Here is a 25,029-nt window from a genome sequence, read left to right as displayed (position 1 = left end):
CCCCAGACCCCCCGCCGCTAAGTGTCGTCTTCGGCGAAATCGCCATCGGGCTTCGCCCGCCAGCCGTCAACACCCCCTTTTTAAAATTCCTGACTACGCTACTGTCTTGCACTGTCAATATTTTGCCCCCCCCCCATTGTTGAAGGTCTGGCGGCGCCACTGTTTGAATGCTCTTTTGTGTTCATTAATGCGAGATTTAAGATCTCGTTTTGTTTGGTCAACATAAATTAAATTGCAATCATCACAAGAAACTTGGTAGGCTACACTAAACCTGAGATTTTGCTTTATTTCAAGGGCTCTTTTATAGACGGCAAAAATTTACTTATTGTCAAGAAAGGTTTCAAAGCGACTTTTACACCAATTTCATTTAAGATACGCCGATTTTTTTCAGAAACTCCCTTAACATATCGGTAAGGTAAAGAAACAAAAGACTTACACTGGGTAGATGCGGATACTAAACTTTTAGGTTGTCGTTGACAAGCATGCTTTCTTGGAAATCCATTGAGGCGCAAAGTATTGTGTAATGCTTTGTTCTGCCGTGAACGTTCATGCGAATCTGCGACATGTGTGTCAATGCGGCCATACAAAGTTTTAGCTACAGTAAGTTTTTGATGTTTGGGATGGTGTGAATTAAAATTTAAATATTCAATTCAATTTATTTTTCTTTGTCAGAATGCAAAAGAAATGATATTGTGAAAAAGAAATACAGTAACAAAACCAACAAAAGGAAAAGGTGGCAAAACCTTAATCGTTTAAGACGTGCATGAAAGGATCTAATATTGCGGTATATGCATCAATAAATATAGTTAAGCACGGCCACCAAACCTGATACTTTAAAATAAGTTGATGAATTAGTTAAGAATCAGTCGCCTCCTCGTTCCTGGAACAACTGGAGCGCCAATTCTTAAAGCAATGAGAACACGACTGAACCCAACATCACAAAAACAAACTAATATACACAGTTACACACAGAGATGGGCAAGATCACCAGTAGGGGAGGGTGGGGTGGTTTGAACCACTTTTCTCAATATTCCTAATGTCTGCTTCAGGATTCAATTTTTCAGCAATTTTTTTGCATGACATCCAAGTCTAGGATGTACTTGAGCAAGCCCAAAGTGAATTTGCAAATGAAATTTATTACAACGAAAAATATAAAGTATTTTCAGAAAGTTCTCAAGTGGTTCAAATCACCCTTGGGTTGGGGTGATTTGAACCACTCAAAAGGGTGATTTGAACCACACTGGGGTAATTTAACCCACCTTTTCAAAGTTGGATAAATACACATTGTTTCACAAATAATCAATGAAAAAGATGTCTCAAACATTTACAGCGGTATAAGTACAAAAATAATAAAAAACATGCAACACAAACAACGACCAGTAACTGTCAATCAACTGTCTCGTAAGAGTAATTAAGCATTGTCAACATCAATATGTTATCATTCCAAATTGAACTCTTTCAGGCAACAATTGAATATAAAATGGCTCTCCCTTCTTGCAGTTCCTCCCGCTTTTTGTGGATTGGGTAAAACTTTTACTATGTCGCTTCGTGGAAAAGACCCTTCATCATTTTCTTTGAATGTAAATGATGGCTTTCCACTCTTATTTGTAGATGGAACCTTTTGCAAGAAGCGAGCTTCAGGCTCCTCGTCGATTGTGCCCACGTCATCTATCTTGCCAATGTAATGACGTGTGTTCTCTTTGGTATTAAATTTAACAACAACAAAATCTCCTACAGCAAGTTCTTTGGGATTTTGCTCTTCATTTACACTACTTCCACTCTCTGATGCTGTGTCTGACATATCGTCCAAAGGAACTGCATCATCCTCATCAGAACTTGAGCTTTCATTAAGAGCTAGCACACGTTTTGTGGGGGGTTTCTTTGGCTTTGGTCTAATAATTTTTTGTTTTCTTCTGAGCAATTTTTCCTGCTTTGCACGTCTTTCTTCGTGCTGAATTTTTATTGCCTGTTTTTCTGGAGTCTCTGTGAGAACCCGACTTTTTACTCGTTTCCTTTTGCGTTGAACTCTTGGGGTTTTGCTTGATGGTAATGGAATAACTTCGTTGGGTGGTATGAAGCTTTCTGAGGCGTGATATTCCTCGAGATCTTGCAATGAAGATACGGGTAAATGTGTCGCACCTTCAAAGAAATAAGCATTATCAGTTGATCGGTTAGCAATAGTGTTGGGAACTGCGGCCATAACATTAGCTTCATTCACTTCAGGTTGATGGGAGGTACTTGTTTGGGGATTTGGTCTATCACTCAGAAGTGATGGGGCAAAATCTGTGTCTGTGAATATACTTTTGTTAAAAGGATATATTCCTGTAGAGGCAAAGCCAGAAGTGATGTTCCTTGGCGTCATAGCGTTTAAAAAAGCCTCCTTAACGCATTGTGGAATGTCATAAATCCGAAAAGTTTTGTTGTTGTAGGTTCGCATCCATCCATCTACAGCCTGGTTGTAATAGCCTTTAAATGGCCCAAACACTGATTTATCAAGCGGTTGAAGTTTGTGAGAAGTGTGAGGAGGCAAAGTCAGCAATTCAATGCCACTTTTATCAGCAAACTCCACAGCCTCCCAAGAAACGTGAGACTCATGGTTGTCGAGAATTAAGAGGACAGGTTGAGAGGGGGAACAACCACTATGCTTCACAAAATGTTTCAAGTAGACCAAAAATTTTTCTTCGTTAATCCACCCAGATTTGGTACCTTCTCCAATGGATTCTGCTGGTCCATGTCTAACAAATTCCTCCTTATATCTTACTCTTGGAAAGATAAACATGGGGGGAATGGCAACACCTGAAGCACTGACAGCACATACAACTGTTACAAGTTCTCCTCTCTCTGCAGATGTCACAGAACCAACTTGTTTTTTTCCTTTCGTTGTCACGATATGATTTGGTCTTTGCACGGTTGTGACACCTGTTTCATCAAGGTTGTATATTCTACTTGCAGCAAAGTTGTACCTAAAACACAAAACGATACAATGAAGCCTTTTTCAGATCATAAGAATTGCTAAGTACAAAGCAATGTTAGGCTATTGTTACGAGACCTGTCCATAACTCTTCCAAGGTTGTCGAAAAACTCCCCAACAGTTGTTTTGTTGAAAGCTGTCGCTCTTCCTAAAGACGTCGCTTCTGGTTTACGACATGTCAGATGGTGTCTCTCCTTGAAACCTTCAAACCAGTCAATTCCTGCAAAAGTTTATGGGAAAGAATTGAGAGGTGGTGTGTGTTGAGTAATGTCGAAAAAACAAACCAATGTGATCTACAATGTGCTACCGTACACAATTTTCCACACAGAATTAATAAACAAGTTAATCGTGTCTGATTAACGAAACGTCGGAAAATAAATGCAGATTATCACTAAAAACACCTTGTGATAGTTTTGCTTATTTTACACCAGAAGAGCGTATCATGTTATTGAATTAAATGCCTGGTGAACAGTCTCATTCAATTTTTAAACAACATAGGCTTAAAATAAAACAAACCTGCCATCTTAGAAACCACCCAGTTACTTGGCATCTGAATGTTGTTCTTGTCAGCCAAACTGAAAGCCAACTCACGGCATTTGGTGCGTGTGAGTCCGTGAAATCTATCGTCCAGGTCTTTTATGTGCTGTGCGAGCAGACTTTCCAACTCCCAAGGAAACACCAGACTTTTTACCTTCGTTCTATTATAGCCAATGTTTTCTGAGAGTCTACCATTATCAGATCCAGGACGATTGCACTCTTTGTAATAGCGACCTAAAGTGGTCCTGTTAATATGTCTTCTTTTGGCAACTTCTCTGATCGACATTCCATTCTTTATTTCCTCCAAAGCAAGCAACATCTCCTCACGAGTGGCTGATGCGTGGCTTGTAGTTCTAACATGTTTGCGAGGCATAGTGATGGAAATAAAAACTTAAATTCAACTAATGCTTGTAATTTACTGTGGCCAATAGGAATACCCTGTGTAAGCAATTCGCAATATTACTACAGTTAACATAGACTGTATAGCCTATTTATAAGTAGCCAAATGCATACTAAAGCACTAGACTTACAATACATTGACTACTACAGACCGCAAACTATTTCAGAAGAAGCTACTAAAACTTATTTTCTTCTGGGAGGTTTGAGCCACCGGTTCAAACCTCCCGAATCAACTGGTTCAAACCTCCCTGTTGCCACCATTTTAAGAAACTTGTCTAATCAGCTATTAAATCTTTCACTTACAGAGCATTTGCCAGCATCATTAAACACCTTTTAGATAGGAGTATTAACTATTGCCTAAGTAAAACAGCGAAGATGGCATGCAGCTACAAACTGAAATTCCTAAAATTTACTTTTTGCAAGGAAAACAAGTTCTAACCTGCTTGCGCTAAAATCGCTGCTGCTATCGCTCTAACGTAGACATGCTTTGGAATCACTTTACTTCCTCTGTCTACAGACATAGTTACGTCATTTCTACTTTTATGGTATCCGCAATAACAGCCATGGTTCAAACCTCCCAGTGGCTCAAACCTCCCCACTCTCCCCTATTGGTGATCTTGAAGATCAAGATCACCAAAAATAGGTGATCTTGAAGATCAAGATCAAGATCACCAAACTATGTGATCTTGAAGATCAAGATCAAGATCGTGATCTTGAAGATCAAGATCACTTTCAAGATCACTTTTTATGTACTTGAAAAAAAATAAAGTTTTTGATCAATACTGTTGCAAAAAATAATTACTATAAGCAACCTGGGTAAAGGTATATAGTTGCTATTGCTAACTTTCACTTTCAACTACTCGATCGCTGGCTTAAGAATTGTAATAAGTTAGTGACTGTTTCTATTAGGCCTCAAGCCCAGATTTAGGGGAGGGGCAGAGGGTGCAGGTGCCCCGGGCTCCCCGACTTTTGAAGGGCCCCCTACTTGGAAAAAATGCGATTTTGTGTTATTTTTTTTCCTTTCAGCTTTTAAAGTTTTCTGTAAAATGCTGTGCAGTGCTGGATTAATGCTACTGTAGACGTAGAGGTGGTTTTTCGAAACCACAGGCGCGAAAAATTGTTTTGCACCGGGGCTCCCCGATCTAAAAGTGCCCCGGGCCCCCCATCAGCTACATCCGGCCATGTTAGGTCTATCAATTGTTGACGTAGTTTGCGTAGAATCGTAACGTCACACCCAAGGCCGAGGTTAATTACAGTAGTACTAAAAAAGTCGCAAAATTTGCTATTAATTTTATACTTTATATTTATAATAAATAAATAAACATAAACTTTGAACTGCATCATTTTTTACCAAATTTTTGTCTGGTTCATGTGGGAGTTTTGATTCGTGTTATTAAGTAGTTTTAACTTTCACTGTATTATGTCAAAGTTTATTGCACCATTTATCCATCTGGCAACCTTGATACTGTTGTCTGCTATCAAAAAAGTTCAGAGGTTTGCGGTCAGACAAACCCCTCCATACTCAAACACTAAACAAGTCTTGGTCTGGTTGATTTGCTGCAATAAACCACTTTACATGACCAAAGTCGGCTAGAGTCCAGATTTTTTAACACCGCCATTCTAGACTTTTGAAACATCTAAAATTGGGTCAAAGAAAGCAAACATTTCTTTAAAATTAACACATGGAAATTGTGAACAAAGTTAAATCATTTTTATTATACGTCAACATGAAGTACACGGAAGTTGACTTGTTTATTATGACCAACACTTTCAATTTTGAAATGGCAATACTGACCAGATCAGATGGAGACTTTAAATCGTCTTTTGTTGGACACATATCATATCAACAGTGGCTTAATGTTAGTAGTTGCCACTAGCTACTTTGTACAGTACGAGTTCTAAAAAAATGCCTCTATCTTGTAAGTACCCTAAACTTCAATTTTAAAGTGATCTTGATCTTATTGTTCTTCAAGATCAAGATCACACAAAAAAAAGTGATCTTAGATCAAGATCAAGATCACCAAAAAAATAGTGATCTTCAAGATCAAGATCACGCCCATCTCTGGTTACACACACATATTGAAATTACGTAACGGACTATCAAAACAAGGACTATTTACAGATTTCATACAGAAATAAAGTGTTCGCAGCAACGATATTAAGTAGCCTATATATTGCAGAACAAATACATAATATGGCAGCTCATTATCAAGATAAAATAGTTAAAAAAGCTTTGTTTTTTAAATTAATTTCCTGCGCATGTAAGAGCATAAGAAGCATGATGATATAGCAGCGTGTTTTTGGTATTTCTAATAAGAGTTGAATCATCTTTTATAGCGTCAATGAGGGATGGAGTGTTTTTGGTATCGCTAATGAGAGGTGGAGATTCTTTGGTAGTGCCGATGAAGGATGTAGTGTCTGAGTTGTTTCAAGCATCTTTTCCAAACCAACCTAAATAATAATCTTACGAAAAGTCAAGCGATCCTCTGAACGAACACAATAGCTTATAATAATCAGGGAGTAGTTGGATGCAAGCTGGTAGTAACATAGTGATATATTCTTATCTGGCAAATATTAAATTATACAAAATGGTATAGTAGCTTATTCATGGAAGAGTAAAGATAGTAGGCTAATCATTATCCTTATCCGGTCGGGTGTAATATATAAGATATACGTATAGTAAGATATGTTAATGTATAATATAGTAATATATGATATGTAGGATAAATTTATAAAAGTGGCATTTGGAAAGGCATGCTATACCAGGATATGGTTCAACAATCAATAATACAGTCAGATAATTAAAGAGTTACAGCATAGGTTGTTAGAGGTTAATTTTCAAAACGCAAGTGCTTTTTCAAGTTACTGCAAAATATTGAAAAGGTTTCAATTTCAAGGATGGTTTTCGGGAGATGGTTCCACACTTTAACTCCACTGAACTGAATGGATTGTTGAGTCAAGCTTTTGGAGAAGTAGGGGAGGAAAAAGTGATTGTTGCTTCTGGTTGATATTGAGTGCAAATTGTTATTAAGTTGAAATAGAGTCAGTGTGTCTGGGTTTTTTAAAAATTGTAGTGGTCAACGTGTGTGTAGCATTGTGACGAATAACTAAGACGTCTAAAAATGATATGGAGTTGTTTTTTTCATGTTAAATTATTGACTAAATGCTCTCTACTGCCAAATCCGACTAATCTATTGAAAAAAAGAAAAAAAGTATAGCCTACATCAAAGCATCAAAGCCAAACCGCCGTGCTGCTTCGTGTTTGCGAATGTGAATGATGAAATGTGAAATTATTGGGAGTGAGTTCAGGGAATGCTTGTTTGACTGCAAAGTTTAATTTATTGGTGTAGGTTTATTTAGTCATTTAGATTTCGTGAATGCAATAGATAAATTAAGAATGACGATTGAATGCAGATAAATGAAAGATATTTGAAAATAAATCATAATTGATTTTGTTATCAACCTGCAACCACTACAAACTGGTCCTGTTGCCTAGATGTACGGTAATGCATCAAGCAATAGGTTGAGATTTTGGGTAAAGCTAGCTTGCGTACCTGCAGAGTCTGCATGTTTTAGTATAATGATTCTGAAAACTGGCTACTCTCGACCACTTCTTCGATGAAGTTTTAAAACATTGTCAGCCTGGTGATAAAATAAAAAGACAGAGGTTCCATGTGCGCAGCCACAGGGCCGTAACTTCACCACTTGGGCCCTCGGTGCCAACATCCAATATGGTGATAGGCCCCTCACCTCATGCTTTCTGTAGCCTATGTATTAACAACTAATGGGCTATTTTAGTTTCAATTTCAACTATAAATCTATGCATAACGATTGTTAAGAAATATATTATACAGTATACTTGTATACTGTTTAAATCTTATTTTCTTAGACAGTGCATTTGCATATTGCTCAGGTGGATAAACATAATATTATAATGAGGATTTTATTTTTTCAGTATGATGATACTCCAAGTATTTAAGAAAAGAAAGCGTTAGTTTTTCGAAAAGTATGCACCCTTGCATACATTATGGCTCTAAAGGCCAAGAAAAGATGGGGCGAGATATAGTCCAGTCCTATATGTTGGGACATAACTTTACTAAAAATACTGGAAATGTCACTGCACGACCTCCAGTAATTGGTGAAGAACATGATGTTGCATCTGTTAGTGGACGGTCATCTCACAGCAGTGTTAGTGGAAAATCGGAACTTTCCACCGCAACTCCTAGGTACGTTAACTACTTATTTATGAAATGACACATTGTAAAGTTCATAGTTTTTATTCTCTATTTCTGATGAAAATCATGACATGGCATTGGTACGCAATTAACATATCCTTACACAATGTGAGATATCTTCCACAAGGACACAACTTATAGCATTTCCATGTGTTTTTTTTTTTGCAGCAGCATGAATGTTGTTATTGGTCTTATTAAAGGTCTTCTGTTTTGGCCTATGTGTGAATAACATTATTTGTACTAATTTTGAGTAGGGATGTGCTGATGGATGCAACCTAATTCGTATCATAAACAATTCGTACCGTCAGTTCGTACCTTGAAAAGATCAAGTGAAAAAATTTAAAAAAGCCGAAGTCGCTGATTGCAGTTTAATTGCACAAAGCCGAAGTCGCTGATCAGAGTTTCCGCAAACAACTCGAGGGTTAGGGTTAGCGGAAACTGTGGAAAAATATTTGCGGAAACTGCGATCAGTTAGGGTTAGAGAGCATAGATTACTCGATGGTTAGAGTTAGGGTAAGCGGAAACTGTGGAAAAATGTTTGCAGAAACTGCAATCAGCTAGGGTTAGAGAGCATAGATTACTCTATAGTTAGGGTAAGGGTTAGCAGGCCTTAAAACTCGTGTTTTTTTCCGGCAGCCATCGTGGCCTACCGAGAGCTCCTTCTCGGCGGCCAAATCTGCGTGCTTGGAGGCCAAAATACAATAACGATAGCACAAGTAAATAGCATTAAACTTGCAACAATGTTAAAACGATCACTTAGCGTTGTTGAAGTCTGGGCGACGTCCTGCAATAGAATCGTTGTACCACGCATTAAATGCTTTATCAGGATTGTAATCTGGTATTGCGGACCATCTAACGACTCTAAATTGTTTTAACTGCTCGCAGCTCAGTAAACTGTTTCAACTGCATACCGCCTTTCATAAAACCTGACCATTTATTCCGTTATGATGTCACCATTGAGGGTGTGAAGTCACTAACCCACAGCGTTCTCAACTATGAACATGAAGACACGTGTTTTACCCACGGATGTCAACTAACCCAGTTCTCCTTTTTAACAACGATTCAATATCCGACAATATTGAATCGATATAAAAACGACAATATTGCCAGCCGATGTAAATTAGCACTTCGGATTAACACTTTGTTAAAATAAACATCGGGAATTGCAAACAAAACTTACAACGCTGGTGATCGCAGCTGGATATATTCAATACAACAGCAGTGACTATGATGCGCTGACCTGATTCTGCGTCACTCTTTGATACTACATATTTTCGACATTTAATCCACGATCATTCTATTGAGAAATTAAATAATTGGCTAGAAGAAACCGGCGGCCAAACTTGGCCGACGGAGGAGGTAGCACCGGCGGCCATTCAAGCACTACTTAGCGGCCATGGCCGCGATGGCCGCAGGCTGCTTTAAGGCTTGGGTTAGCGAAAACTGCGGAAAAATGTTTGCGGAAACTGCGATCAGTTAAGGTTAGAGCATAGATTACTCTAAGGTTAGAGTAAGGGTTAGCGGCAACTACGGAAAAATGTTTGCGAAAACTGCAATCAGCGAGGGTTGGGACTAGAGCATAGATTAGTCTATGGTTAGGGTTAGCGGAAAGCCGGGTGGAAAGTGCAGAAAAATGTTTGCGGAAACTGCGATCAGTTAGGGTTAGCGGAAACTGCGATTAGCGACTTTGGCTTAAAGCTATCTTTCTCTCGATCTTTTCAGGGGGAAAATTTAAAAATGTTTGCGGAAACTGTGATCAGCAACTTCCGCGTTTTTTAATTTTTTCTCTCGATCTTTTCAGGGTACGAACTGAGGGTACAAACTGTAAACTGTTCAGGTTACGAACTAGGTTGCATCCTTTGCTGATTACAAAATTTTTGCCGATACCGATTCCGATGCCGATTCTTTAGTGAAATGATTAAAGCTGCTTTTAGTTGGCGCTCTACAAGTGGTTGCAATTTTGTTACAAGTTGCTGCCTTTGAAATGTCTAAAAGAGTTCAATTTTATGGCGAATTGCAAACTATGGTTTTAATTAAAGAGGCAAATCTTCTGCGGTTACCCCGAGTAATGAAAAGAACACTAGTTCAAAAGCGTTTTGAATCTTTCAGACAGTTGCTCGCATTTTCTTTGCAGTTTATACTCACTCGCTTTTTCTTTTCTTGCTTTTAGCGCCTCGCATACTGCAAGCGGCACTAAAATAATAACTATTATGTATTTTTTTGTAATATTTAATCCATTTCTTCTTTAACTTCTAACCGTTGTGTAATCATTCAACTTTTATATTTTATCTGGTCCAGGGTTCAACCTTAACTTTTTTTCGCACTGGCCAACCGGACCAGTGGCTCACCATTTGCACTGGTCTGCACGAGATCGCACTGGTCCGTCCTGTTTACTGATAAAAACAAGATTGTCGAGGGAAGCACGAGGCCAACCCAGGGAAAACAACCTTAAAACGACAATAATGAATGGTGGCAATAACATTGAAATATACAATGGCAATAACAACAGTTTATCTAGGCAAGACATTCAATCTACGTTGAGTCTTCAATCTACTTGGGGCTCTTCTTCAATTTCTAAATCCGATGATGGGTCATAATTGGAATTTAATGACGGGACGATTATAATACGGGGTCATAATCAGAATCTGATGTGTGTTTGTCTGGCCTTGTAAACACATAGCCAGTGTCAGGCGTTCTTGACCTCACAGATGAATCGTTTGCCAGCCATGGATGTATGGCAGGTTTGGAGTCGAAATCTTTTATTTCTGCTGACTGTAGCTGGATGGTCAGAAGATCTGTTACATGACCAACGTTACGTTGATGCCTCATCACTCACTTGCTCTCTAGCACAATCTTAACATTTTTATGCATCAAATCTCTTGAGAACTGTACTAGGCTACCAAAGCTCACGTGTTGTTGTGATTACCCCTTTTCTTACGATTTAACACCGTCACGTGATGTTGCGATTGTTTTTTCTTACGATTTAACACGTGATGTTACGATTGCCTTTTTCTTACGGTTTAACGCGCACAGATCATGTGTTTTGTTGTTTGAAGAGAAGCGCAAATGAGAACCACGCACTCTGAACGATCAAACGACATAATACGATGATATTTTTGCACTGGACAGTCGGACCAGTGCGAAACGATTCGTACTGGTCCGCGGGGAACTCGCACTGGACATTGACCAGAGGACCAGTGCTAAGATCAAACCCTGCTGGTCTGATTTTCTCTTTGAACATTTTTTGTCATTTCAAAGAAAAAAAAGTATTTTGATCTGGTGCCTACTAAACAAGAGTTTACAAAATGGCGGACAATCGTCCTAATTTAGACTACCGCTCTCCGAATGCTCGTTGACGCTGATGCGGTTGTTCAAAAAAGCTGTTCTTCGATCAGTATTTCCACACGCTTGCGCTACTTTTGATTAGGAAACTTTGATAAAAAGTCAGCAATTTCTTATTAATTAGGAAACTAGAAACTTGGGACACTTTGATAAAGAATCAGAAAGATTCCGATGCTGATTTGAGTCCAAAAATTGCCGATACCTGCTGAGTGCTGATTCCGATTAATCGGCACATCCTTAATTTTGAGCTTTTATAACTTGCAATTACATCCGATTTCCAATAAATAGTATTCCACTGCATAGTCTATCTGCACATTTAAAGGTAAACCTTTTTCATTTTGTGTAATTTTTTTTTTTGCAGACGGACAGATATTGATTTAGGTTATGAACCTGAAGGGAGTGCTTCGCCTCTTCCTGCTCATGAACGGTGGAAACTATCTCTATTCAATATGCTTGATGACAGTGAGGGCATAACAGCTTTCACAGCTTTTCTGGTGAAACTAAATCAAGAAAGTATCATTGAGTGTTGGCTGGCTATGAAAGGGTTTCGAGACTTTGACCGACCAAGAAGCAGTGGGAATTCATCTGCCGCATCATCAACAACAGGATCCCTGTCCAGTAAATCAAATCACTCATCTGAACAAAAATCTGCACAAAAGTATGGTGTAATTTTATTTGTCAAAGTAAATTACATTCTGATGTTCATGACAGAATGTCTAACATAGTTTTCATGAGCTGTGATTTACAGAGTGATCAAACCAAGTGTAAACAAGTATTTACTGAAATAGCAGTACATCTAAACAAGAACAAATTTGCACATATAAAGAAAAATACAACAAATAATATAAATACACAAAATGTATATACTCTTATTTTCAATGTATATCCTCCCTTTGCCTTCACCAAACGCCTTAGTTAGTCTGTTGTGCACTTGACTGCATGAGGCATGCAGCCATCACTTTTTTGGACACACATAGTTATTCACTGTCCAGGATGTGCATACTGCATGGTCATCAGAATGATTATATTTATGCAAAGAATAAAGAAGATATCCCACTTAATGAAAGGCTGATGTTTCGGAGACAGAAACCAGCCTCTGTGATGGTTTGGGGCGGGGTAAATTCAACTGGTGAAAAGATTCCCCTCTTCTTCATTGAGGAAGGAGTAAAAGTTAATCAACATGTTTATTTGAAAATGTTGAAGGAGAAATTGATTCCCTGAATCAAAACAACATTTGGAGAAGACAGAATAACTCAAACAAGATGGGGCTATGAGTAAGTCCCACATAATGAATCTTGTCCAGGATCAGGGTTTTGGCCAAAGCAATTATGTCCTTCATCCTCTCCTCGTCTAAACCTAATGGACTTTGCAATACGGAGTATCTTGGAGAGTGAAGCCTGTTCTTCAAATCATTCTACCATTACGGCTCTGAAGGCAAAATTGCGCACTTGTTGGGAGAAACATGTCATCAGACACCACATGTGCTTCATGCAGTCAAGTGCACAAGAGAAGATATGTAGTGTACCATATTGAAAAATAGGAGTATATACATTTTGTTTATTTATACTTTTTGTTGCATTTTTCTTTAAATGTGTATATTTTTTCCTCTTTAGATGTACCATTATTTCAATAAATATTTGTCTACACTTGGTTAGAGATGGGCAAAATAGAATACCAAATATAGATTAACCGGTTGTGAAGCCTAACCGGTTTCAAAATGTATATATATATATGAAATCGGATAATTGAAACCGCTTCAACGATCGACTTTGTACCACTCCGTCTGGTCGCAACGAATTCCCTACAGCGAAAGTAGAATTGTTTATCGATTTGGTGCAATCCGGCGTAGAGAAATCGCACAAGTTTCGTTGTTTGCATTAAAGAGATCTTTCTTGTCAAACCCCCTGATCCATCGGCTGGATTATTGAGGTTGTGTTAGGGGGCAAGAACTGCAACCTAATGATTGCCAGCTCCACATGAGGATGGGCAGTATAGTTATCTACCAAAAGTAAAACGTTTCTTTTTTCTCGTGCCAAACAGGCATTCCACTCCTTCAGCCAATTCGTGAACAACTCACCTGTCATCCACGCATTTTTATTTGCACAGTATGACACAGGAAGCTTCTCTGTATCTATACCCTTAAAACACCGGGGCTTTTTACTCTTTCCTCTCACTAGGAGTTTTCGCTTGTCTGTTCCTGACATGTTGGCACAACATAGAACTGTGACTCTGTCCATAGCTTTTTTAGAACCTGCGAGCTGGTCTTTTGCATGACCTAGCGAACCATCTGGTGTTGCGCGGTAATAAAGGCCTGTTTCGTCTGCATTATAGATGTTATCTGCCTCATACTCTTCCAGCAGCTGTGGTAGCTCTGTCTCGATCCACTTTTCGGCACTTTTGACATCTGCGCTTGCTTTTTAACCACAAGCCCTTTTGTAGACTATGCTACGACGCTTCTTCCAATGATAAAGAAAGCCTTCAGAAGCTTTGAACTCCGTATCACCCAGTTTGACTGCGAACTCAGATGCTTTTGACAACAGTATCGGACCAGTAATTACCTGTCCTTTTGCCGATACCGCGTCAAACCATTCTGCCAATGCTTCGTCAACGTCTGCTGATTTCGCACCTCGTTGGCGTTTACGCGAAGCTGTAGCTGCACTACCATTATTCTCATGCGTTGCTCATAGATCATGTAATTCCCTCTCCTATACACGTAGCCTTCTTAATGTTGACTTTGGTAGGCCAACAATCTCGGCTAACTTCCTCTCTGACGTTCCCGAAGGCTGGTTTTTGATTTTGTTAAGAATCTCTATTTTTTCTTTAAGTGTTCGATCTACGCGAGTTATTGCTGCCATTTTTATTCAAGCACTAAAAGCATTCATTCATTCTTCTGTACAGTACAGTATTCGGTGCTGCATCACAATTACTGCAATTCTGATTAGATGACAATTGACCTTATGACGTGACAACAAGCGTTTGTTTATCTATAGCCTACTTCACTTTAAAATGGCTTAGCGAGAAGGGTCTGCTACTATTCGGTGAGTCCGATTCGGTGAGTCTGATTTGGTGAGTTCCTAACCTCTAACCCCTAACCTCTAACCCCTAACCCTAAAACGGCAATGATAATTAGGCTATGGTACCCGATAATTTTTTTAAAAAAATGAAAAAATCCCCCGTTAAGGGATCGGACTCACCGAAACGGGCCATTCCGTAGCGAGAACGTAGCATGTTGCCCATCAACTACTCTTGACGAGTCACCTCACAGAAAAATGTACAAAAAGTAAAAAACGTTAACCATAAAGGCCTATTTTAGGGCGGAGGGTGGTCCGTTTAAGCGGGGAAAATTGTACAGAAAAATGGATTTGGATTCGGGACCAGTGCAAAATGGTCCGAATAAGCGGGTGGTCCTATTAAACGTGGGCTGATTAAGCGGGGTTGACTGTACTTATTTATCTATTTTGCAACCTGTACCACTGTAATGACATGATTGGCATCGTCGTGAAACTTTGTGATTTCTTTAAAAATTTGTACCTGTTAAAGACTTCATTTTATTGCATGTTAATGTTATTATACAATTAATTGATTTTATTTTTCAACCAACCCAAATATGATTGCTTATAATAATAATGTTTGTTTTTATATAGTACGGTACTGCATCAATTGCAGAATGCGTTGCTCCTCAGCGCTTTACAAAGCAGACAGTGTCAATGCAGCCGTATAGAGGCGCAACTGAGTACATTATTACCCGAATCCATTCCATTGCTCAGTGCTAAGCAGGAATTAAATTCAGTACCATTTTTAAAATGTCTTTGGTATGACCCGGGCCGACATTTGACAAGGGAATCGAACCCATGCCTACCGATTCAGAGGCGTACGCACTGAGCCAGTTATGTGATATTAGCCTATGTAACTTGTTATGATACTTTACTCTCTTTCTAGTTAACCTGAATATCTATATTGAGTACAGTATATATAATATAGTTGTAAGGCAAGTTAGTGATGAATTTCTTTTATTAGTTGTATTGCTACTTGAGTATACGAATGCAATGGACTGCACTTCTAAAAATTAATTTAAAGGTGATTGTGTTGTTTCAGATTGAAATTGGCAACAATCATTTACAAAACGTACTTGGCACTAAATGGTTCAAAATGTGTCTCTGTGATAAAAAATCCAACCAGACAATACATAGTCAAAAAAATCAAAGATGCTGTAAGTGCAGTTGTTCTTCGATACTATGGTATACAGTTCAGAAGCCTAGTAAATAACTTACGATTACTGGTTTGAAGTATACACATCTGACTAGGTGTTGAAATCTTCAGACGTTCTTTTTATCAGCACATTTATTGGGGTTTGTTGATGGTTTGCCCTTCTTTAAATTGTTACTGATCAATGGTTGTTTATAGTCAAATGAAAGAATGTGAAAAAGCACCAGCTGTAACTTTACTCGCATGAAAATTTTATGGGCTACCTTGCTTAAAATAAAAACATGAATCGAATATCACTTGTGTAACCAGTTTGTTTTTAATCTAAATGCAAAAATAAATCCTCGCTGCTGACGTTAAATCATTGTAAAAAGAAAGATTTTCCTTCGTGGAGAACTTTCATGTGTTGAGTTTGTGGAATTGATTTCTATATAATATTGAATTTATTTTCAATTTCAAGTTTTGTTGTCCAATTGTCTACATATGTGGTAATGAAGCTAGCTTATTCAATTATTCATGTTTCATGACAAATAGAGCAACATAATGTGTTTCAGGCTAAAAACGGTGGGTACCTGGATTCGGAGTTATTTCTACAAGCTCAAAACGAAATTGAACACAATGTGGAATCAAATTCTTACAAAAGCTTCCTCGCAAGTTCAGAATTTTCAAAGCATGCTACTCAATCCGATGGTTCTAGTCCTAAACTATCATCTACTGTCACTCCCCAATCGAATTCGTCGCAGTCTCCTCGGGTAAGCAAATGTTGCTTCATTTTTAAAGGTAATAATCATTTATGAGCTTTTAGCCCGTGGTGAAGATGTAGATAAAATGAATTGCACTGTATTTTGCAAGTTAATCTTTAAGCCCATGAAGGCCGGCCAGTAGTTTGAAAATCACAAATTGTAAGAGAAGTTATAATGATTAAAACATGTCATCAAATGCATTCAGTCGCTTTGCAGCTTTTTGGCTATCAGATTTCCAAATTTCTTTCCCAAACAGAATGTGGAAACATCATCGATGGAGTCAGCAAATGATCAAAATGCAACACAATTACAGACTGGCTCCTCCCAGCCTTACCTCCCAAGGCTTGATGAGAATCGAGTGTGGAGTCCGCCGAACAACAGGCCGAGGTTTGCTTTGCTTCTACTCTGTTTTACTCTGTTTGGACCAACATTCTTGTAATTATGAGTCGGACTTGAGGATAGATTCGCGCTGTGTTTTTTACACTTACCCCTTGGCTCTGCAGTCTGCAATCTGCATACATCAGTTTTTAAGCTCTCAAAAGGTGACGTTGATAAAATTTGACTATAACCCATGATAAATGCGTACGTCGCATTGAGAATGATGAGTCCCACCAAGAGTTTTAAAACCTCTTTTTTTACCGTTACTGCAAGTGTTGAGCCTCTTTGCTAACTTTTAGGTTACTACACCGCTGTGTGGACCACAAGTCGCCACTGTACCAGACAGAAATAAGCTGTCATCTTGGTAGATTGCAAACATTTGCTATGTCATCATAATGACTTGTTGTAAGAGTTTTTTGGTGGTACAAAATTTAAAGATAGCAAGAAGAAAGTGGTGAATGGCTCGAAGTTTGATCCCATGCCCTGAGCCACCTTTTATTTGCCATCATTGTGGCTTTGTCTTGCAGTCGACCTGGCGGACATACAACGCGGAAGTCAATGTAGATTAATATGTAAACAAGCGGCACATTTGATTCGATTGAGTGATTCTTCTACATCCTTTGCTCTTTCATGCAATCACATATTTTAACAAGTACATATTCAGCACGGAAGGATTCGTTACACTGACTTTAAGACCGTTTACTTTCATCTATGGCTGCGATAGTGGTATAATTGGACCTTTTTAACAACATCACACACTGTTTGCACAATGTTCAATTGAATATTTTGATCTGTTTGAAGTTAGATTTATTTCCTAATCAATTGTCTGTTCTCGAAACGCCTATGCAAAGTCTTATTTTACTAATCCATTGTCACAATTTCGCAAAAAAAGATTTCAAAGAAACGTTTAATGTCTTAATAAATGAACCAACAAAACCAGTTATTTGCATAGCGTACCTAACATGTATGCTAACGTTAAATCAATGTAAAAAAGACTGATTTATATATTGTCTTACATTTGCATGACAAAAACTTAGCCTTCATTGAGACACGTTTGTCTTGATGAAAGGCAATGTTTCAAGAGATTAAATATGCCGATTTTTCATTTCTTCAACCTTTTCAAATGTTTTCGTCAATGTTCTCCCCGAGGAACAAGGCAATGATGCCAAAATGCGTGAATTTTACAGAAACTTGATTCTGTCAAAAAAGGAAACAATTTTCAAACAGTTTTTGTATATCATCTGTGCCTCGTCATTGATGTGCGAAAAAGAAAATACCAGTTATTATACAGTATGCGATAATTCGGCACTCCAATGAAAGAAGCGAAATCAGTAGCTTGTGAGGCTTACAATGCATGAAACGTTATTTGTATAATACGGCGTGTATAATGACTATAGGCTTTTTTGCACAATGACTATAACAGCATACCGTATCTACAGCAACTGTGGATGCAAGAAAAATATAGCGAAAGTAGATAAATTCAATCGTTATGCTAATTTCAGCGTAATTGCATAACTCTGCTTGAAAGATTTTCTTACGTTGTGAAATGTTTTTTATGAGTTGTTTGTTGGAAGACGTTCGTCGTCGTGTGAGCCTCTGGGGCCGAATGTCTATCCTTTTACCTCCCCTGATTGGTGACTTTCGGATTTTGATTGTCGATTTCGATTGTCTTCCGTCTTCTCTTTACCTTAAATGTGTTTTTTTGACAAGCGGTTCAACCCATACATTTGGATTGCAGTTCGTCCCATGTCGCTAATGCTCAGTTGACTCCTGACTCCCTCGCTAAGACCGCGATACACAGAGCTATGTTCTCAAACCAAGCTTCATTCGAGCGAAGTTCTTCAAGCTTCACACCTTCTAATGATCAGGTGACGACTTAGCATATAACATTGCATCACTGCCAGTGAAACTTTGGACAACTTTTTTGAAACGTGAAGCTTTTTTGCACAATGACTGACCAGTGACCATGGCAAAATATGAAAATTTTCATGATTATTTATGTGCATCTGATTCTTAAACCTTCCAACCGCTGATTTGTCAAACCGTTTCTACTACACAAACACTTTGATCAATTGCAATTTCAACTTATGTATAAATTACAACATTACACGAATGGAGCTCTGTTTCATAACCTACGGATGTGTAACTTCTACTTTATTTGGTTTAAAACATAACTCCTTGATGATTCCATCAGATCAGTGATGCCTCTCCTTACTTCACTCCTGGCATCCCTTACTGGGTTCCTCCAGCATCCGCCATCGGCAGCGATCAAGCATCTAAGTCATCGGATGCAACATCGGATACTTTGTCATGCACAGACAACAGCAGTGTGGATGCGATGGCGACTTATTCCTCCAGCAGAACAGGTATATACCTCGCAAGTGTTCATTGACCTTTTCGTTTGTTTAATGTCATTTAACATTTAATTTCCAAACAATATTTACTTCTGTGATTTGCTCTGCGTAGTTTAGTGATGAGAGCCCTGACACGACGTTCGCAATACTGCGTGTTGGACACCCTCTAAAAGCACCCGGCTGCGTGTTTTGACACTTTGACGCTTAATGACATGTCTAAAGGTGAACGCAAAGGTTGGCTTCCCTTCCCTCAATTTTAAATCTTCACTCACCGCACATCGACCTGAATTTGACAAAAGAAATTTTGACGACGAACAACGAACAGTGCAATTTATCGTTGAAGTTTTCATCATCAATTAACGATAAATTGCTGTATTTCTCAAATAGATTCTCGTTGTGATTTTGTTTTACATTTGCGGACTCCTTTGTCCATCAAGCTAATAATCATCCTTGTTGTTTTTCCAGGTCAAAAGCGGATGATGCGGACTCACATGAAGAAAAACCCAACCAATGCTTTGCCGGAATGCACGGACCACGTTCCAAGAACATCAAGGTATTGCGAGTTTTGCCAACATCATTGCTGTTGTGCTTTGTTATACAGTAGTCCCCGCTTATTAGGCCCGCCTCGGAACGGAACGATTTTGGGCTTAAGCGGGAGACGAATTTCTGTTCTGCCATTTCTATCCGCATAATTGACTATGGTCGACTGTACTATGGCTAAAAGTGGCTAAATCTGTACACAATGATCGGTTCGAGTTGTGTCAGCAACTAGCGGTGTTTTGTACAACCCAATGAAATGAGATATCCGACTAGGTTGAGCGATTTTCGACGAAACAGTTGAATTAAGAACTGAGTTAGCAGCGTATTAAAGCTTGAAAATTTTGAAAACAAAACGGAAAATAAGAAATTGTGACGCTTTTTTTACACAACTTCAAGCAATAGCTACAGTAGCTTTTGAACCAGCCCCTTTTACATTGATTCAAAGTCCTTATACGTAGAAACATTGTAAAAAAGGACTGATTTTATGGCTTGATATCTCTTGTGTGCTTGCTTTGTGCAATAATTGAACTTTCAATAATTTTAGGATGAAAGATATTCCTGATCTTGCTACCAAGAATCCTCGAGTTTTCTTTGAACAGCTTCGATTCAAGCTTCTCAAGGTTCTGGACGAGCAGAAGATCAGACACTGGCAAAAGTTTGGACCTCCTCAACGTAGCCGCGTGATCCCGATACCCAATGCTTCATCGGGATCCGCAGCAGCTGGATCCTCCATCAGAGGTGAAGATGAGGATCTGGATGCGATGATGGAGACCCATCTTCAGAGGGTGATCTCTAGTCCCGGAGGACGACATTCTCCTCCTTTAGCATCCGGAAAAAGATTAAGACAAGCTCCTTCTCATTGTAGCCATGACGCTTTCTATGGGCGGCAAAAGAATCCTGCCTACCGAAATCCCTCCAATATTGCAGTTGCTCCGGGGATGTCGCAGAATGAAGTCCCGGATGTTCAAACTCCCGTAAGTTATAAGTTTTATTAAAATAACAAGAGAAAGATAAAAGAGTTTTTACCATTTATCTGATGGCCAAGTTATGTATCACTGATATTTCAGTTTAAGCTGGGTGAGTTCGTTATTCTGCTGATCGTGTAAGTTTTCAAAGTTGATCGGCGTTTAATTTTCAAAGCCATCGACAAGGTGAAGTATTCTAAAATAGATTTTTTAGCTGGACTTTTAACTATTGATTCTTTGTCGATGCCTTTGGTACTTTAAGGCAGTTTTGCATCTGGGAATCAAAAGAAAACAAAATGTGCCCATATGAAATTCGGTTTATCCTGGCAACCTTTTTATTCAATGATAGCATGGCACATGTGCAAGTGCACTGTGCAGTTTGTAATGTAATACACTTTCCACTTTTGTAGGTGATTCCTGTGGATAAGAATCGAATGATAAATGCCTGGATCCAAACGCCCCAAAGCCAACAACTCAAGTGAGCAGAAACATTTTTACTATATTTTTTGTGTACTTGGTTGTGATGAACCAACTTCCGGTTCCGGCCATTTTTTTCAATTTATGGCCGGAGGTGACTGTGGTCAAGCTTATGACCTTGGGTAAATCTAATATTATAATGTATATCATTGTGGTATTGTAGCAATGCAAGAATACACAAGTTGGCTGCAACATTGGTCTTAACTGTATAATGTAAGATTGAAAATGGATCGAAAAAGTCAATTAAAAATATTTAACATCTTGAAAACAATAGCCAAAAGCTTACTCCTAAATGGACCGTAAGCATTGCCATAAAGCACCTTTTCAGGAGAGTGCTAATGAACGATAACCGGTTCTGCAACAAATAAATTCTTGCAAAATGCTGTGTGAATGATACCGCTTTTGGTTACCATGATTTGACGAAGATGAAAAAACTTTAGTATATTTTTATTGTATAAAGTAGATATTACGAAAAGCCAGAAGCTCCGGCTGGAGTTGCCATTCTCTAGCGGAAACATTCAGCCTAAACGTTATCTTTGGTGCATTACTAATACTTGGTTTACTTCCGCCAAGTCGTGCTATTTGTTTTAAAGCGTCAATTCTTCTTCTGCAGGATCAAAAAAGTCCAAAAGAAGGATCGAAATGGAGCACCTTTTATGGAGACGTCTTCCGAGGGAGCGGTTCCTTTTCTTCATCCTGCTGGGAGCACAGGCCTGCAGTCCGGATCCAGTAGCCGGAAGTTGCAGCCTCTTGCTCAAGATCCTACCATGCCTCCGATTGACCAGCCGGACGCCGGCACCACGATTGAAGAAGTGAAAAGAAGATTGATGGAGGAGACGGACGAATCTTATGATGATTTTGCTGCACTAGAGTCATTGAAGATCGGAGACTCCTCCCTTGTCTCTTTGCCGCTTGCATCCGGACACGGTCTTCCTCACAACATGCCATTGTCTCACACTACCTCTTCCACCAGCCAACCTCAACATCCTTCTGACGTTCTACCATCCAATCCAGTGGAGGATCGTAGATCTTGCTCCGACACTGACTCCTCATCCGAGACGGCTACGCTCTCAAACGTCAATAACTCTTCAGCTTCAAATGCACAACCGAAGCAAGTGACAGAAAATTCCACCACTGTTGTCTACTTCTTGCCTCACGAGGCAGTGCCATATAGGATCAAAATTCTTCACCATCCTCTTACACTTGGCCAATTCAAAAACGCGCTGCCAAAAAAAGGAAACTTCAAGTATTTTTTCAAGCAACAATCAATTGAACTGCAACGTCCTGTATACTTTGAAGTTTCCAAAGACTATGAGCACCTTCCTCACTGGGAAGGCATTGTCTTGGCTAAAATCGAGCCATGTCCAGCCTAGGTGCCTTGCACCTGCCAGATGACATTAACTACCCCTAACCATTCTTGTATAGTTTTTGATACTAACCGTCATCATTATCATGCTGTAAGTTTTTATCGTTTCAACACTTTTCACTCAAAGGCATCGCGAGCTGCTGCCTGTCGCAAAACTATTGCGTCGTTTTTATGTTGAACCGATGTCATCTAATGCTTGTTCAACATCAAAACGCGGTTGTTTTTCCGGTGGGAATGCGAAATGCCTTATCTTGCATCCGAAATCATTCAAAGCAGTTTCACGGTTTGTTCTTTTGCTTGACGTCATTTTAGTGCTAGAAACGTCATTTTAAGATTCAATATTTTCAGCTTTATTCTGTTTTTTTCATTACGTCATGTTCACGTGTGGACGACGTGCTTTGGAATTCATGCTGCAAACTGCTGTAATGTGTTTAATACGAAAAATTTATTTTTGTTGGCGAGTGCTTGTTTCTGTGCGGTTGCTTTTACTTCGTTGGTGCTTATTCAAACGCTCAACAAGCATAGTTATTAGTAATGGTTATCTTTTGCATTGTTTTGACGTTCCTAGACGATGATTTGATTTAAAATTAAAATTGGCTTTGCTATCTGTTAAACCCAGCTGGCAAACGTTGTTGCCACTTTTGCATCATTCCAATGTTTGAAAACGTTGAAATGATGTAAAACAATGACATCGTTGCTATCTGGAAATTTTGAAAATTCTTGCACTAGTTTTCGCCTCAGACAAAAAATAGTTTTGTTTTTACAATGATTTAGCTTCTGCAAACGTTGAATCAATGTAAAAAGACAACTGATTTGTTGACTGGGCAGTTGAAGCATTCACCAAGTGACCGTATGCGAAGGGCGTTTGTGTTGCTTATTATAATCATGTGATGTTATTATAATGAATAGATTAAGAAAGGTTTTAGCAGAAGGCTGATTTCAAGTGGCAGTTTTCAAGTGTACATGTTGTTTGAGGAAGTATATTTTTTAACCGAAATTTTAATGCTGCGCGCTATCTGAATAAATGTTCACACTTTTGTTTATTATTGCTGCATGATTGTAGAGGCAATGGCACTAGCCAGATGACATCATACAGTTTTATGGATAGAAATTCCTACACTTGTCCAAATGAAACGCGGCTCCATTTGGTGGCTGATCTCCACTTTGGTTTTTGAAATGTCTTGACAGGTTTAGCTTAGAAATTGGTCAATCCCTTTGCTTGCCCATTGCTTAGAACTGAGCAACGAAATCTGTGATCACTTCAGATCTCGTGTTCCATTCGTCAGCCTGCTACAATCAAAGGCATAATTGGGGTTTTTGTTTGTCGTATCCAGGCTTACGCCCGGTGATTGAAGATTTTGATCAAGTGGACGGAAGGCAAGGAAACCATTCGTGACCACATTTAGGCATGTCTTTAAGTGTCCTGTCAAAGACACAGGCGCATGCTCTTGAGCGGTGTCGAACCGGCGCCCATTCGAGTGTCGTTCCGGAGCTCTCACCACTTAACAATCCAGCTGAAATAATTGGGGTGTTGCACCATAACACAGAATCACAACACAAGTTTTTGGGATGCTTTACGCTTACACCAAACCAGCTGTACAGAAAAACTTGTTGCAAAATCGATGAATTACGTAGTTCTCTTTGCACAGCTTGAATATCCTATTCAAAATGTGTGGCTGCTCTAAGCAGAGTGTGCGCTTGTAATGTGTTACCAGGCATATCTTTGTTTGGCAGCATTCAGTGAATGGAGTAATGTATATTGTACAGGTAACAACAAGCGAGATTGCTTTCAATTTTGGTGACTGGGCCTATGTAGGATTTTAAAGCCTCCACGACAGGAGTTCTCAACCTTTCTTACGTGACCATTTGTAGTATACAAAAGCTGTGTAACATATTATATTTTATGCAAAGGCACTACTACAAAACTAATTTGAAATATAAACCAGGACTCGTATTCTCCTTGCCCATTTAAAAACTTTTTAAATTCTTCTTGCAGTTCAAAAACTTTCACCAAAATGTTATCTTGGACAAACTATACTCCGGTGTAGGTTGTCCGATCACAATATTTTAGCAAGTAAATTGGTGCTTAGCATTCACATCAAAGAGTAACTTTTTGAATTCATTTTTGTTCCATGCTAAATTCTGTGCATGGATTGCTATCTTGTGTTTCATAACCTTCTTTTTTCATTGCTTTGGCGCAGTTGAGAACTCGCTATGCCCCACCAGTTCAGTTTATTTTTTGTTTTGTTGGCGAAAAAGAAAGACACAAAAAGCAAAAAGACAATAAACACAAATAATTCGCACAACAAGGATGGCAGCGAAAGACCAAAAGGTCAGCTGCCACCCAAACATTTAAACAAAAGACCCAAAATTAAGAATATTAACACATACGGTATATAATATATAGCATAATACCAGCACTTTAATTTGTAAAAATTAACAATTGAGTAACACAGGGCAACATAAAAAAAACATTGTGTAGAGAAATAAGCGGATGATACGTTTCAGGAGTGATCATT

The 25,029-nt window shown here is 38.8% G+C and overlaps 2 protein-coding genes across 2 annotated transcripts; one reads left to right on the top strand and one right to left on the bottom strand.

Moving 5' to 3' along the window:
* Positions 1-1,000: 1,000 nt before the first annotated feature.
* On the bottom strand, positions 1,001-4,197 carry LOC145767007 (uncharacterized). Its single transcript, XM_082578735.1, has 3 exons — positions 3,488-4,197; positions 3,050-3,191; positions 1,001-2,963 (listed from the first exon to the last, which is right to left on the bottom strand). Exons 1-3 carry the CDS (start codon positions 3,879-3,881, stop codon positions 1,439-1,441), a joined length of 2,061 nt encoding a protein of 686 aa, XP_082434861.1. The 5' UTR covers positions 3,882-4,197; the 3' UTR covers positions 1,001-1,438.
* A 3,677-nt stretch (positions 4,198-7,874) lies between these two features.
* Positions 7,875-23,556, top strand: LOC145766890 (axin-1-like). The gene is made up of 11 exons (XM_082578590.1): positions 7,875-8,133; positions 11,846-12,142; positions 15,580-15,694; positions 16,242-16,439; positions 16,687-16,817; positions 18,547-18,676; positions 19,003-19,174; positions 19,628-19,715; positions 20,247-20,676; positions 21,078-21,145; positions 21,758-23,556. The coding sequence occupies exons 1-11, from the start codon at positions 7,916-7,918 to the stop codon at positions 22,515-22,517; spliced, it is 2,607 nt and encodes an 868-aa protein (XP_082434716.1). The 5' UTR covers positions 7,875-7,915; the 3' UTR covers positions 22,518-23,556.
* Positions 23,557-25,029: the final 1,473 nt, after the last annotated feature.

This window comes from Aplidium turbinatum, chromosome 3, assembly GCF_918807975.1.
Source record: "Aplidium turbinatum chromosome 3, kaAplTurb1.1, whole genome shotgun sequence".
Classification (NCBI taxonomy): domain Eukaryota; kingdom Metazoa; phylum Chordata; class Ascidiacea; order Aplousobranchia; family Polyclinidae; genus Aplidium; species Aplidium turbinatum.
Note: the sequence above shows the minus strand (reverse complement) of the source record. Positions and strands in the feature narration are given on the sequence as shown.